Source organism: Pseudorasbora parva, chromosome 6, assembly GCF_024679245.1.
Source record: "Pseudorasbora parva isolate DD20220531a chromosome 6, ASM2467924v1, whole genome shotgun sequence".
Lineage (NCBI taxonomy): Eukaryota > Metazoa > Chordata > Actinopteri > Cypriniformes > Gobionidae > Pseudorasbora > Pseudorasbora parva.
Window position 1 is genome coordinate 13,157,204 of NC_090177.1, and position 14,457 is coordinate 13,171,660.

A 14,457-nucleotide genomic window follows, 5' to 3' on the forward strand; every position below is an offset into this window, starting at 1 on the left:
TAATTTCCATATGAATATACTGGAATTTAAACTTACCAGGCAGAATTCATAAATAGCCTAACCAGATGTAAAATAAAACATTATAACATAAACTACATGTGAAATACTGTGTGTGTTCCAATGTTTAATATTTATTTACCGTGTGTGTACGCTTTGGAGGACCAAACCTAACGCGTAAAAAATAAGAAATGGTTTAGCATAGGCTTCTGTGACGCCAAACAATAAAGGCAGTGCAAAATGTTGTGATATTAGTCTGCACAGATTGATGATTTAAATCTGGCTTAGACAACAAAATCCTTACACATTAACCTAATAGTTTGCAGTAAACTGGAACTGGGAGTGTTGACTTTAAATCTGGTTTATACTACAATACAGATACTTACACATGAAATAGTTTGCAGTGGATAGTAAACTTGAACTAGACTTTAAATCTGTCTTAGACTACAAAATCCTTACACACTAGCCTAATAGTTAGCAGTAAACTGGAACTGGGTATCGTGTTTTGACTTTAAACCTGGTTTATACGATTACATACTTACACATGAAATAGTTTGCAGTGAATAGTAAACTGGAATTGGGTATTGTTGACTTTAAACCTGGTTTATACTACAATATACTTACACATGAAATAGTTTGCAGTGAATATTAAACTGGAACTGGGTGTCGTGTGATGACTTTAAATCTGGTTTAGACTACAACACAAATACTTACATATGAAAGTCAAAGAGTTTGAGGTGAATAGTAAACTGGAACTGGGTATCTTGTGCTGACTTCCGGCCGGAGTCGGACACCGTTCAATGCGCGCGCTGGCAGTTTGCGCGTTCTCGCGAAGCTGAGTCAAGTGAAGTGGACATCTCATCTGAAGACTTATCAAAAGAGTTTATTAGTTCGTACATCTGCGACAGAAGCCATGTCAACCGATTCGTGGGCTCTAGCTGTAGACGAACAAGAGTCTACAGTCAAATCTGTGAGTGAAAATTAGATTTTAATTGTGTTGTAATGGATTAGGGCACTAGCGGCGGTGAGTCAGGGATTGGCTGGGTCTCAAATCCACGTGAATGTCACAGCCGCGTTTAAAACGTCCTAACACGTTTTTACCATCAAATTGCTAGAGCCTGTATGAGATTTTAAATCTATATCAGTTTTAGTGACTACAGTTTGACTTTGAACCACTTAACTTTGAAGTTAAGATTTCTGCCTGTGCTGTTTAAAAGCTAGTTAGTGTTTGAGTAATTTACATTAACGTGTCTTTTATGGCTAGCTAGCACTTAAACTAGCATCAAATATACGTAAAGTACTATAAATCATTGACTGTTGTTTAATCAATTTAAGACGTTGCTATTGACAAATGCTTAATTTGTGAATGTTCTTTAGTGGATATTGACTTTATTTGTTCTAAAACTGTAAATTCTGTGGTTTTAATTTGAACAGATTGGGAAGTCGCGGATTAGGGAAGCAGGAGATGCATCTTTACGTGAGACTAATGGTATTAACGTTTTGCATTATTATATCGCATCAAAACAATCCACCCAGAAATTGAAATGTAGTTCCAAACCTGTATGACTTCTGCGGAACACAATAAGAGAACCTTTGACAAATGAAGTCTTCAACACACACCCTCATATCAATAATATTAATTATAAATTATTTCTTATCAATAAATGAACCTGCAACATACTAAACCGAGACCACTCTGTTTGAAAAGCAAAAATAGAAACATCAAATTGCAACAAAGCAGGGGGGCATGCACAGTTTTGTAGATGGAAAAGAAGAAAGTATTAGTATTGGCCTACTTGTTTTGTTTTTTTTAAATTATAGTCGAATGATTAATACATTATAAAACGTAGGTCCCTCTCCTCCCTGCACCATCCATCATCTCCCATGTTTCCTCTCCATCTCTGTACATCTCTGTTGGTGGCATTGTTTGTGAAAATGTGGCCATTTACATCTACTAACTATCAATGATTGCATTTACAACGTCACATGTCAATCAACGGCAGTCAATTGATGTTTTGGAGAAAACAGCAACCATAAGTGTAAAGAAACAAAGTTGCTTGTCAGATTTTCCTAGCAACCATCTTTTTAAAACAATAAGCTAAAAAAAACACAACCCACCTAAAACCTTTCCTTATGCCCCAAACCCACTGAAAACCTACCCTAACGCTTGAAACCCACTGAAAACCTACCTTTACTCCCGAAACCCACCGAAAACCTACCTTTATGCCTAAAATCTACTCTTACACCCGACCCACCAAAAACCTACCCTAACGCTTGAAACCCACCGAAAACCTACCTTTACTCCCGAAACCCACCGAAAACCTACCTTTATGCCTAAAATCTACCCTTACACCCGGAACCCACCAAAAACCTACCCTTACGCCTGAAACCCACTCAGAACTTACCCGTACGCTGAAACCCACCTAAAACCCACTCTTACACCAAAACCCTCTCAACCTAATGGCCAAAACCCACGCAAAACCTACCCTTACGACTCAAAAAACCCTTTCAATCGGAAACTTGCATAAAACATCAGGTTTCCAGGGTGAAACAGGGACTGGGAGAGACACAATGTGACGTATTGGACACGGGCGTGGCTTCTGACATGAGTTAAAATGATCTGGTTCTTGGTAGAAGAAACCACCAGTCTCAAAATGTCCCCTTTATGTTCCTCTGTCTAAAGTATAAAGGCACACAGGTTTGAAACGGTATAGAGATGTGTTGTTAAAAAAGATAACTGTTAACAATAATTGCATTAAAAGATTTCTTCACATTTTCTAACATGTAATTTTTTCCCTCCTGCAGATAATGGTGACAAATCTGATGAAGAGGAAAAAGGTTCATCTTTAAATCATTACAGTTGCCATTAAAAAAAACAGCAAATTTATTTGCTTAATACACATTTAGTGCTATTGTGAATTATTCTGATGTTAAATCTGCTATTTAAATAATCTAAAAAGTGTGTGGTTGCATCTTAAGGTATTTATTCAAATGACACCTAAACTTTATAGACTGAGAGTAAAAAAACAAAAAAACAAAAACTTCCTATTAAGTCTGCTTCTTTCTTAATATACCATTTTAGAGGACAAAGCCACACAGTCTCTCCTTAATAAGTTGATCAGAAGCAATGTGGTCAACAACACAAACCAAGTGGAGGTTCTTCAGAGAGACCCAAACTCCCCACTGTATTCAGTCAAGACCTTCGAGGAGCTGAGACTGTGAGTACTGCATATGAGTGTTAAAGCAATTACATCTGGGGGGTGGGGTTAGACATTGTGCTATATTTGGAGGTTAAGACACCTCTCAGGTGGCTTGCATGTGTTTTATTAGTTTTTACTTGTGTCACTCAGGAAACCTCAGTTGCTGAAAGGCGTCTATGAAATGGGCTTCAACAGACCATCTAAAATCCAAGAGAATGCCCTTCCCATGATGCTCGCTGAACCGTACGTCCACATATTTTTTACATTAGATTTGAGTTGAATACAGATGTCATATTGAGTGTTTGTAGCAAAAACTGAATTGCACTCGAGCCCCTTTGGCTCCAAACACTCAGTATAAAAACAAAATCACTTCTGGCAGGCTCCATAATAAGAATTTAATGTAAAAGGTGTGTGTGTGTGTGTGTATTTATATATCAGGCATAACATTTTGACTTGTGTAGTGAATAACACTGATTATCTCTTCATTGTGGCACCTGTTAGTGAGTGGGATATATTAGGTAGCAAGTGAACATTTTTTCCTCAAAGTTGATGTTGAAAGCAAGAAAAATGGGCAGGTGTAAGAATTTGAGTGAGTTTGACAAGGGACAAATTGTGTTGGCTAGACAACGGGGTCAGAGCATCTCCAAAACTGCAGCTCTTGTGAGGTATTCTTAGTCTGGAGTGGTCAGTATCTACCGAAAGTGAAGGAACAGTTGTGAACCGGCCCGTGTGGTCCGATCAAACGGACATGATGCTACTGTAGCTCAAATTGCACAAGAAGTTAATGCTGGCAGGAAGGTGTCAGACAGGGATGGAAATTAGCACCCGCCACCAGCCAAATGCGGGTGATTTTGAGTTGTGGCGGGTAAACTCGCTTCACCTACTGGCCACCGTGGCGGGTAAATAAATAAGCATACTGTTTCACCTCAGCAGTGCCACAGGCTGATCGCCTCCATGGCACGCCGCATTGAAGCAGTCATTTCTGCAAAAGGATTCCCGACCAAGTATTGAGTGCATAACTGAACATAATTATTTAAAGGTTGACTTTTTTGTATTAAAAACACTTTTCTTTTATTGGTCGGATGAAATACGCTAATTTTTTGAGATAGGAATTTTGGGTTTTCATGAGCTGTATGCCAAAATCATCAGTATTAAAACAATAAAAGACCTGAAATATTTCAGTTGGTGTGCAGTGAATCTAAAATATATGAAAGTTTAATTTTTATCATTACATTATGGAAAATAATGAACTTTATTACAATATGCAATTTTTTTGAGAAGGACCTGTATGCGTGTGTGTGTGTGTATGTATATATATATATATATATATATATACATACACACACACACACAATTGGAATTTATTTTATTTAACTAAAGGAAGAATGAAACATATTGGATATTTGATGCACAATATTTGACTATTATAAAATGTGTTATGTGAAATCTCAGAGAGTATAAATGTGAAATAAATTTCATATAGCACTCATATGAATGGACTGTTTCCTTCACTCTCAGACCTCAAAATCTGATCGCTCAGTCGCAGTCTGGGACTGGTAAAACAGCTGCCTTCGTGCTGGCCATGCTCAGTCATGTGGACCCAGGCTTAAAATGGCCTCAGGTGAGTTAGAAAACTGAGATTCACCAATTCTGAGATTTTAGGCCATTTTACTTCCATAACTTTTCTTTCAGACTATTGGAAAGAAAACATCTGAAATACACATTTAAGTGTTTGACCGCTCTCAAACTGTAAATGTTTAGCTCATCTAAGAATTTTAATTCTGCGTTTACTCGCTTCACTTGTTGTCATACTCGTATACTCACAATGTTTCTGCGCATCACGCCATCATCTGAACGTCCGTGTTTACTACAGTATGTACGTCGTTGTAAATGTGTTCATCATAAGCCATTGTTCATGTCTCTTCAGAAGACTTGGGTTTGGATTAGACACTCGATTATTTATTTTTACGATGCCTTTATTACTAATTTTTTTTAATCTTAAGTTTTGTTCATATAACTGACTGACAAAATTGTATACATGAGGATGCAGCGAACCGTCAATGCATAGTGATATCGAATTGAACCGAATCAATGACATGATAATCATAATCGAACCATGTAGGTTCACACCCCTAACATACCTTCAACTTTACAGTTTTATTCCTATCAATTCTGAAGGTATTTACAGAGGGGTTTGTTCATAATTATTTCCCTGATTTATACAATATTTTATTCCTAAACAATATGGTGACTATTTTATTTTTCTAACTGTTGACAGTATTGTCTAATTTATGGAGTAATTAAAAATAGCTATTCATCGCCTCTGTTAAAACCTTTAAAAAATGTCAACAAAATGAAACAAGAATTAGTTTGATCCAATGTTCACATTTCTGTTCTGGACATTTATGCAAATTAGTGCATATTTTAATAGGTAATGCGGTTTAATAACGCAATTTAATTTTAATAATGCTTTGTTGTTCGATCTGTGTCTTTCTTCCAGTGTTTGTGCATTTCTCCCACATATGAGCTCGCTCTGCAGACGGGTAAAGTCATCGAGCAAATGGGCAAGTTTTATCCTGAAGTTAAACTGGCGTATGCTGTTCGAGGACATAAAAGTAAGTGGCTCAAATTAAGCCTCAGAATATTGTGTAAACCAGATGTAAATGCGTGATGGCTGCTGTGCCCTCTGTCAGTGGAGCGTGGCGTTAAGATCAAGGAGCAGATCGTCATCGGCACACCTGGGACGGTTCTGGACTGGTGCCTCAAGCTGAAGTTCATCGACCCGAAAAAGATCAAAGTGTTTGTTCTGGACGAGGCTGATGTCATGATCGCCACACAGGGACACCAAGACCAGAGCATCCGCATTCAGAGGTGAACTTTCCCCAGTGTTTGGAGAACTGGCTTTCAAACCTTGCAGGCAATTGCACAAAGACAGACTGATGTTTACATGATCTATAATGATTGTGTGTGTGTTTGTGAGAGATTAGTATTACTTAATTAGATAGTTAGTCATTTTTCTTTTAAGATACTGTTAATATTTGAGATTTTTTATTTAATTTTAAAACCTACATGAAGGATCCCCTTTTGTTGTCATGTAAAAAAAAACAGGAATTGATATTATGAATGGAGATACACATGTAGACCTTTATGACTGTGTCAAGTTACAAAATTATGTATCTTCAAAAATATTCTATCATTTGACTTTGACATTTAAAGAGATTGTTTACCCCAAAATTAAAATTCTGTCTTTATCACTCCTTCCGGGTCCACTTTCATTTATCTTTGGAACACAAATGAAGATATTTTTGATTAAATTTGAGAGCTTTCTGCAAGAAAAGTCTTTTACTCTTTACACAGCTTGATATTTTGTCATGAAATGTAATTGAATTAAATTAGTCATTAAAGCTCAGCATTTGTTGTTTTTTGTGTGTGTTTTTTTAGCACAAATCTGCTAATCCTTTTGGATATTTTTACAAAAATACCAACAGATTTATCCTTCAGATATACTGGCTTAAAATTCAAAGAAGTGGCAACATGGTTTAGCATGAGATTGAGTGTAAAAGGTTTCTGTTTCTTGTCTCTTACAGAATGCTGTCCAAAGGTTGTCAGATGTTACTTTTCTCTGCCACCTTTGAGGACTCTGTGTGGAAGTTTGCAGAGCGGGTCGTGCCGGATCCCAACATTATCAAGCTAAAACGAGAAGAGGAGACCCTGGACACTATCAAGCAGTACTATGTGCTCTGCAACAGCAAGGAGGACAAGCTCAACGCGCTCTGTAATATCTACGGAGCCATCACTATCGCACAAGCAATGATCTTCTGTCATGTGAGTCTGTTTGCCTCTGGTTGATATTTCAGTGTTTTGTTGTTTCTTTCACCCAATCATCTCATGTTGTTGTCTTTTCTCAGACTCGAAAAACAGCCAACTGGCTTGCTGGCCAGCTGTCTAAAGAGGGCCACCAGGTGGCGCTCCTCAGCGGGGAAATGGTGGTTGAGCAGAGAGCCGCAGTTATTGAACGTTTCAGAGATGGCAAGGAGAAAGTTCTCATTACTACCAATGTCTGTGCAAGAGGCAAGTCCACTACCTAATAACATGTATCTAATCAGATGCAAAGCTGTATTTTTACATCCTTTATAAAATATGCTATTTTAACCAAAATATGAATTATTTGTAAGTAACTCATCTATGGCTTGGTTTACACCTGGTATTAAGATGTGTTTTGGTTGATCGGATCACAAGTAGGCGACGAGGAGACATCCTGTTTACACCTGGTGTTTTAATCCATCTTCTTTGTCCACTTTCAACCACTTCTGGCCTGATTTCTTCGAGGGGAGACTCTATGGTTAGATAAATGTATCTGCTTTTTCAGATACTTAGGGGTGTGCTCCACTTGTGATGCTTCTTAATACCAGTGTGAACAGGGCCTATGTGTAAATTGTGCCGTCTTTAAATAATCAAGCTGTCCGTTCACAGGTATTGATGTTGAACAAGTGTCAGTGGTGATCAACTTTGACCTTCCACTGGACAAAGATAGCAATCCAGACAACGAAACGTACCTCCACCGGATCGGTAGGACTGGACGCTTTGGCAAGAGAGGACTCGCTGTCAACATGGTGGACAGTCAGCGCAGCATGGAGATTCTCAAGACATACGAGAGGCATTTTAGTAAGTCTATATATCTTAAAAGAATAGTTCACCCAATCGTTTTTATTTTTAATGAATTACAGAAATTATTTATTCTGAACATTTCAATTATCATATACACACTACAAGTCAAAAGTTTGGATGCACTTTCCTATCAAAGAGAATGGGAATGTGTGTATATATTATAATTAATTATGAAAAAACAAAAAATATTTAATTAAAACTATTAAATAGAGCTATTTCTGTAAATATTTTATTTCAACATTTCTATTTTTCATTTAGTTTAATGTCTTGTACTAAATTAAGTAAGGGGAAAAAAATGAACCAAAAACGGCAACACTTAATAATAAGGTCTAATTTGTTAAAATGTACTAATGTATTCGTTTTAGTATTAGTGAATGCTGTTCATTGTTTGTTCATGTTAGTTCATAGTGTATATAAATTACAAATGAATAAATAACATATTAATCAAATGTAATATTATATTTATTTTATAATTCAGAATTTAGATAGTTTCAATTATTTGTTTGTTTCTCCCAACAGATAAGAAAATTGTGAGGCTGGACACGGATGATCTTGATGAAATTGAAAAAATCGCCAACTGAAGTAATGAAGAGTGAAATCCACGTTATTTTCCTAAAAATCAGTTCTGCTGTTACATTGTAATGTTTACAACAATACTTGACGAATATTTAAAAGAATGCGCTTTAACTCGACAAGCTTAATGCCAAATAGTTTTGATTCTATTATTACAGGATCAGTTTGCGTTTGAGTATGTTTTGATTTAGAAGTGGATTGCAATACTAATTCCTACTGGAGAAAGTTTTGTCTGTTATCTTCTTGACTAATTAAGCATATCTTGCATAGTGTTGCATTCTGAAGCAAGTCGACTACCCTTTGGTCTTACAATTGAACAGACTTCAGTATTTATTCTATCACCGTATCTAAGAAGAACAGTCAGTAAGGATAAAGATTAATTTTATATTTCAGCATGCCTACAAATTTGCACCAAATTATAAAGTACACAAATTATGCAGTCCCTTAAGACCAACTCGAAACACTAACATTCCTTGAGCACTTTAGACACTTAGACGTTTTGTTTTGAGAATTATTGTGTAAACACACAATAGAGTATTATTGTGATTGTATAATGATGCCAAACCCCATTTAAGCTTTTGGAAGAAGAAAGAGTTGTTGTTCTGTTCAGAAAGACCAAATATTAGTTTGAGTTTTAGTTGCACTGAATTTTTGAACATTTGCTAGCATATTTTGTTCCGTTGCAGTAAATGCAGCACTTTTACAAAGTATAAAGAGCTACTGAAGAGTGATTGTTGTATTGTAGCTATATTGTTAGGAATGGCTGCTCTACTCTTGTTTGCAAAAAGCAAAATTATTTTACTTTGTTTACATTTTTGCTGCTCAAAAGTAATGCACTTTGTTTGACTGAACCCCATTTGGTAGTGCATTTAGCATTTCAGGTTTTTTTGTACATTAGCTGCATTTAGGGTTTTATAGTTGTTTGCTCTATATTCTTATTATAATAAAAATACCAGATGGCACATTTCTGTGTGGTCTTATCAATCATTTTCACTTCCTTGCCAGCATTAAATGTAACATACTCTTAGTGTGGATTTATCTACTTTATTATTTTGTTGCTTTTTTTTTGGTCTTTCCAGTTCCTTGCATTTACTATGAAAAATACTTTTAGCACTTTTAACAGTTTGCAGATGTTTTAACACGCATCTGCTTTTAACACATCATTATTTTGCATAAAGAAATAAACAGTAAATATAGCTGCAAGCAGTGATGGTAGGCCTGAGCCCTGGGGACTTCAGCCAGGGATGAAAAAAGCACGCTTTTCGGCGCCTCCCGCTTTTTTCACGTCAGTTTGGGTGACGTGTGAATGGTGCAGATCACCAAAAGTAATTCTGGATTGCCTCCACCAAACAGTAAATAGGAGCTAAGTAAATCAGGACACTGCACACCAAAACAGCAGTAACTATGCGCGCAAGTGTGAACCACTGGTGTTTCTTCTTGCTGCGTATCTTTTACTGTCTATGGCAGTGTCATTGCGCGGCTCGCCCAGCTTAATTTGCGGCTCGCATGGCAGTAAATAATATGGTGAAATGATCATGCAGTCAATACAAATATATAATAAAAACAAGCAGGGCTATAACATAACCCATTAAAAACTCAAACTGCCTACTCTATTACAAATAATTAATTAAAAATGTAAATAATATAAAATAAAATCTATTAAAATAACTTTAAAATTTATTTTTAAATACCCAAAACAGCTGCATTAAAAAAGTTTGAAATATAGACTTGAAAATTTAACCTAACTCTGACCTTAAGTCCACTCACTGTGGAGTTGCCAGTTTTGGCTATCTTTCCTGCTCTTAACTACGAACACATTCTCATGAAGTCCATATCTATAACATGAATTGTATTTATCGTCCAATTTATACGCCAGAATTACTTTTCACATGCATATGATACACATTGTCAACTAGGATTCGTGGGTTACGTGCCAGCATCGTAAGCCGACAGTGTGCCAGATTGCAGTTCTCTTTCGTGCTTAAAAAAAACCTATAACTCACAGAAAGAATTATGCCAACATTTCAGTTTTGTCGAGTATTCACATATCAAATAACGTCTTAAACGAACTTAAACGAAAAAAGAGGAAAAAAAAGGGCGTCTTGATTAATCTATATTTAATTCATATATATTTAATTTAATATCAATATGCCATTGAACAAATATTTCAAATATACTCTTTCATTTACTGTAAAATGATTGCATCAAAATATATTAAAAACATATAAACACTTGTTTTTAATTGTGATTTAATCTAATTGTTTTAATCGATTGACAGCACTAAAAGAAAATTTACATTAAAAAATATATTATGCATGCATACCCACTATCTATCTGCCTTTTGTATTTATTGCATTGCATATTGTATGTTCGGGGATGACAGATTGATATGCAGATATGCTATTGGATATAACTTTTTACACTTTGCTAAAAGTGGCACTCCTATTGATTTTGTCCTATCATGGCTTTCCTAAAAAAAAATGACATCTAAAAAAAATAGTGAAGACCAACACTGGTCTATGGTATCTGCCACTGCAACAGATTTCCAGAATTTAATTTTACTTTGTGCCCATAGGGGTGGGCAGGGGTTGGTGGCAAAGTAAGTATCTGGATATTTGCCATGGGGCAGGGGCTTCGATTACCTCTCTCTTTTTTGACCATACAGATTTTTTGCATCCCTGTTCAGCGCAACTGCATGACAGGCAATATGCATTTAAACCGGGTCAATGTAAAAAGACCTTTTTAAAATCATTTGGATGACGTTCATTTATACAATTTGAGATATACGATATTGGTTCAAAATTTAGCATCTTTATATATTGTCGTCATGTAAAAAAAATGTTTGGTGTGAATCAAATAAACCACTTAAGAGTAGTACTTTAAAATTCAGAGCCTGATTTTTTTTTTTTTTTTTAATCCACATTCAAACCAAAATATCTGACTTCCTGTTGGTTGGAGCTAAAGTATACAGGTCCTTCTAAAAAAATTAGCATATTGTGATAAAGTTCATTATTTTCCGTAATGTAATGATACAAATTTAACTTTCATATATTTTAGATTCATTGCACACCAACTGAAATATTTCAGGTCTTTTATTGTTTTAATACTGATGATTTTGGCATACAGCTCATTAAAACCCACATTTTTTTGCATATTTCATCCGACCAATAAAATAAGTGTTTTTAATACAAAAAAAGTCAACCGTCAAATCATTATTTTCAGTTATGCACTCAATACTTGGTCGGGAATCCTTTTGCAGAAATGACTGCTTCAATGCGGTGTGGCATGGAGGCGATCAGCCTGTGGCACTGCTGAGGTGTTATGGAGGCCCAGGATGCTTCGATAGCGGCCTTAAGCTCATCCAGAGTGTTGGGTCTTGCGTCTCAACTTTCTCTTCACAAAATCCCACAGATTCTCTATGGGGTTCAGGTCAGGAGAGTTGGCAGGCCAATTGAGCACAGTCATACCGTGGTCAGTAAACCATTTACCAGTGGTTTTGGCACTGTGAGCAGGTGTCAGGTCGTGCTGAAAAACCAAATCTTCATCTCCATAAAGCTTTTCAGCAGATGGAAGCATGAAGTGCTCCAAAATCTCCTGATAGCTAGCTGCATTGCCCCTGCCCTTGATAAAACGCAGTGGACCAACACCAGCAGCTGACATGGCACCCCAGACCATCACTGACTGTGGGTACTTGACTCTGGACTTAAGGCATTTGGACATTTCCGTCTTCCTCCAGACTCTGGCACCTTGATTTACGAATGACATTAATGACCAAAAAAAGTACTTTGGACCACTGAGCAACAGTCCAGTGCTGCTTCTCTGTAGCCCAAAAGTGGCTTGACCTGGGGAATGCGGCACCTGTAGCCCATTTCCTGCACACGCCTGTGCACGGTGGCTCTGGATGTTTCTACTCCAGACTCAGTCCACTGCTTCTGCAGGTCCCCCAAGGTCTGGAATCGGTCTTAAAGTGACCCACAGAGGTGCCTTGATGCAGCACTCTGGGAACAGCCTATTCGTTCAGAAACTTATTTCTATGTCTTACCCTCTCGCTTGAGGGTGTCAATGATGGCCTTCTGGACAGCAGTCAGGTCGGCAGTCTTACCCATGATTGTGGTTTTGAGTAATTAACTACAAAGTCTCAGGAATCTTTTGCAGGTGTTTATAGATAATTAGTTGATTCAGATGATTAGGTTAATAGCTCGTTTAAAGAAACCTTTTCATGATATGCTAATTTTTTGAGTTTTTTAATTTTTATCATTACATTATGGACAAAAATGAACTTTTATCACAATATGCTATTTTTTTAGAAGGACCTGTATGTTTGTATGTGTGTGTGTATATACAGTCTTGTTCAAAATAATAGCAGTACAATGTGACTAACCAGAATAATCAAGGTTTTCGTATATTTTTTTATTGCTACGTGGCAAACAAGTTACCAGTAGGTTCAGTAGATTCTCAGAAAACAAATGAGACCCAGCATTTATGATATGCACGCTCTTAAGGCTGTGCAATTGGGCAATTAGTTGAATTAGTTGAAAGGGGTGTGTTCAAAAAAATAGCAGTGTGGCATTCAATCACTGAGGTCATCAATTTTGTGAAGAAACAGGTGTGAATCAGGTGGCCCCTATTTAAGGATGAAGCCAACACTTGTTGAACATGCATTTGAAAGCTGAGGAAAATGGGTCGTTCAAGACATTGTTCAGAAGAACAGCGTACTTTGATTAAAAAGTTGATTAGAGAGGGGAAAACCTATAAAGAGGTGCAAAAAATGATAGGCTGTTCAGCTAAAATGATCTCCAATGCCTTAAAATGGAGAGCAAAACCAGAGAGACGTGGAAGAAAACGGAAGACAACCATCAAAATGAATAGAACAATAACCAGAATGGCAAAGGCTCAGCCAATGATCACCTCCAGGATGATCAAAGACAGTCTGGAGTTACCTGTAAGTACTGTGACAGTTAGAAGACGTCTGTGTGAAGCTAATCTATTTTCAAGAATCCCCCGCAAAGTCCCTCTGTTAAAAAAAAAGGCATGTGCAGAAGAGGTTACAATTTGCCAAAGAACACATCAACTGGCCTAAAGAGAAATGGAGAAACATTTTGTGGACTGATGAGAGTAAAATTGTTCTTTTTGGGTCCAAGGGCCACAGGCAGTTTGTGAGACGACCCCCAAACTCTGAATTCAAGCCACAGTACACAGTGAAGACAGTGAAGAATGGAGGTGCAAGCATCATGATATGGGCATGTTTCTCCTACTATGGTGTTGGGCCTATTTATCGCATACCAGGGATCATGGATCAGTTTGCATATGTTAAAATACTTGAAGAGGTCATGTTGCCCTATGCTGAAGAGGACATGCCCTTGAAACGGTTGTTTCAACAAGACATTGACCCAAAACACACTAGTAAACGGGCAAAGTCTTGGTTCCAAACCAACAAAATTAATGTTATGGAGTGGCCAGCCCAATCTCCAGACCTTAATCCAATTGAAAACTTGTGGGGTGATATCAAAAATGCTGTTTCTGAAGCAAAACCAAGAAATGTGAATGAATTGTGGAATGTTGTTAAAGAATCATGGAGTGGAATAACAGCTGAGAGGTGCCACAAGTTGGTTGACTCCATGCCACACAGATGTCAAGCAGTTTTAAAAAACTGTGGTCATACAACTAAATATTAGTTTAGTGATCCCAGAAAAAAAAAAAATGTTTGTACAAAATAGTTTTGAGTTTGTACAGTCAAAGGTAGACACTGCTATTTTTTTGAACACACCCCTTTCAACTAATTGCCCAATTGCACAGCCTTAAAGGGTCATGAAACCCCAAAACACTTTTTTTGAGATGTAAACAGATATGTATAGGCTGCACATCATTGAAAACACTAAGGGTACTCATTAATGGTATTCATATGTGAAAATAGTTATTTTTGCATTTTTCAGAGCGATTTCTGTCTTCCGGTTTGAAAAGCTTAGTCGGAGCAACGTCACAAATGCTGACGTCAGCTCGGGCTTTTCGGCCCATGTAT

General features: G+C 37.0%; 2 protein-coding genes across 2 annotated transcripts in view; one reads left to right on the forward strand and one right to left on the reverse strand.

Annotated features, from left to right (window-relative positions):
- vwa5b1 (von Willebrand factor A domain containing 5B1) overlaps positions 1 to 847 on the reverse strand; it is a 63,729-nt gene extending 62,882 nt beyond the window's left edge. The window contains exon 1 of the mRNA XM_067445671.1: positions 712 to 847. The gene's annotated coding sequence lies outside the window, so the exon portion shown is untranslated. The remainder of the gene's footprint in view (positions 1 to 711) is intronic.
- On the forward strand, positions 781 to 9,400 carry ddx19a (DEAD-box helicase 19a). The gene is made up of 12 exons (XM_067445673.1): positions 781 to 967; positions 1,432 to 1,486; positions 2,803 to 2,835; positions 3,080 to 3,215; positions 3,348 to 3,440; positions 4,716 to 4,818; positions 5,698 to 5,812; positions 5,891 to 6,068; positions 6,785 to 7,022; positions 7,106 to 7,268; positions 7,671 to 7,862; positions 8,385 to 9,400. The coding sequence occupies exons 1-12, from the start codon at positions 911 to 913 to the stop codon at positions 8,444 to 8,446; spliced, it is 1,425 nt and encodes a 474-aa protein (XP_067301774.1). The 5' UTR covers positions 781 to 910; the 3' UTR covers positions 8,447 to 9,400.
- Positions 9,401 to 14,457: the final 5,057 nt, after the last annotated feature.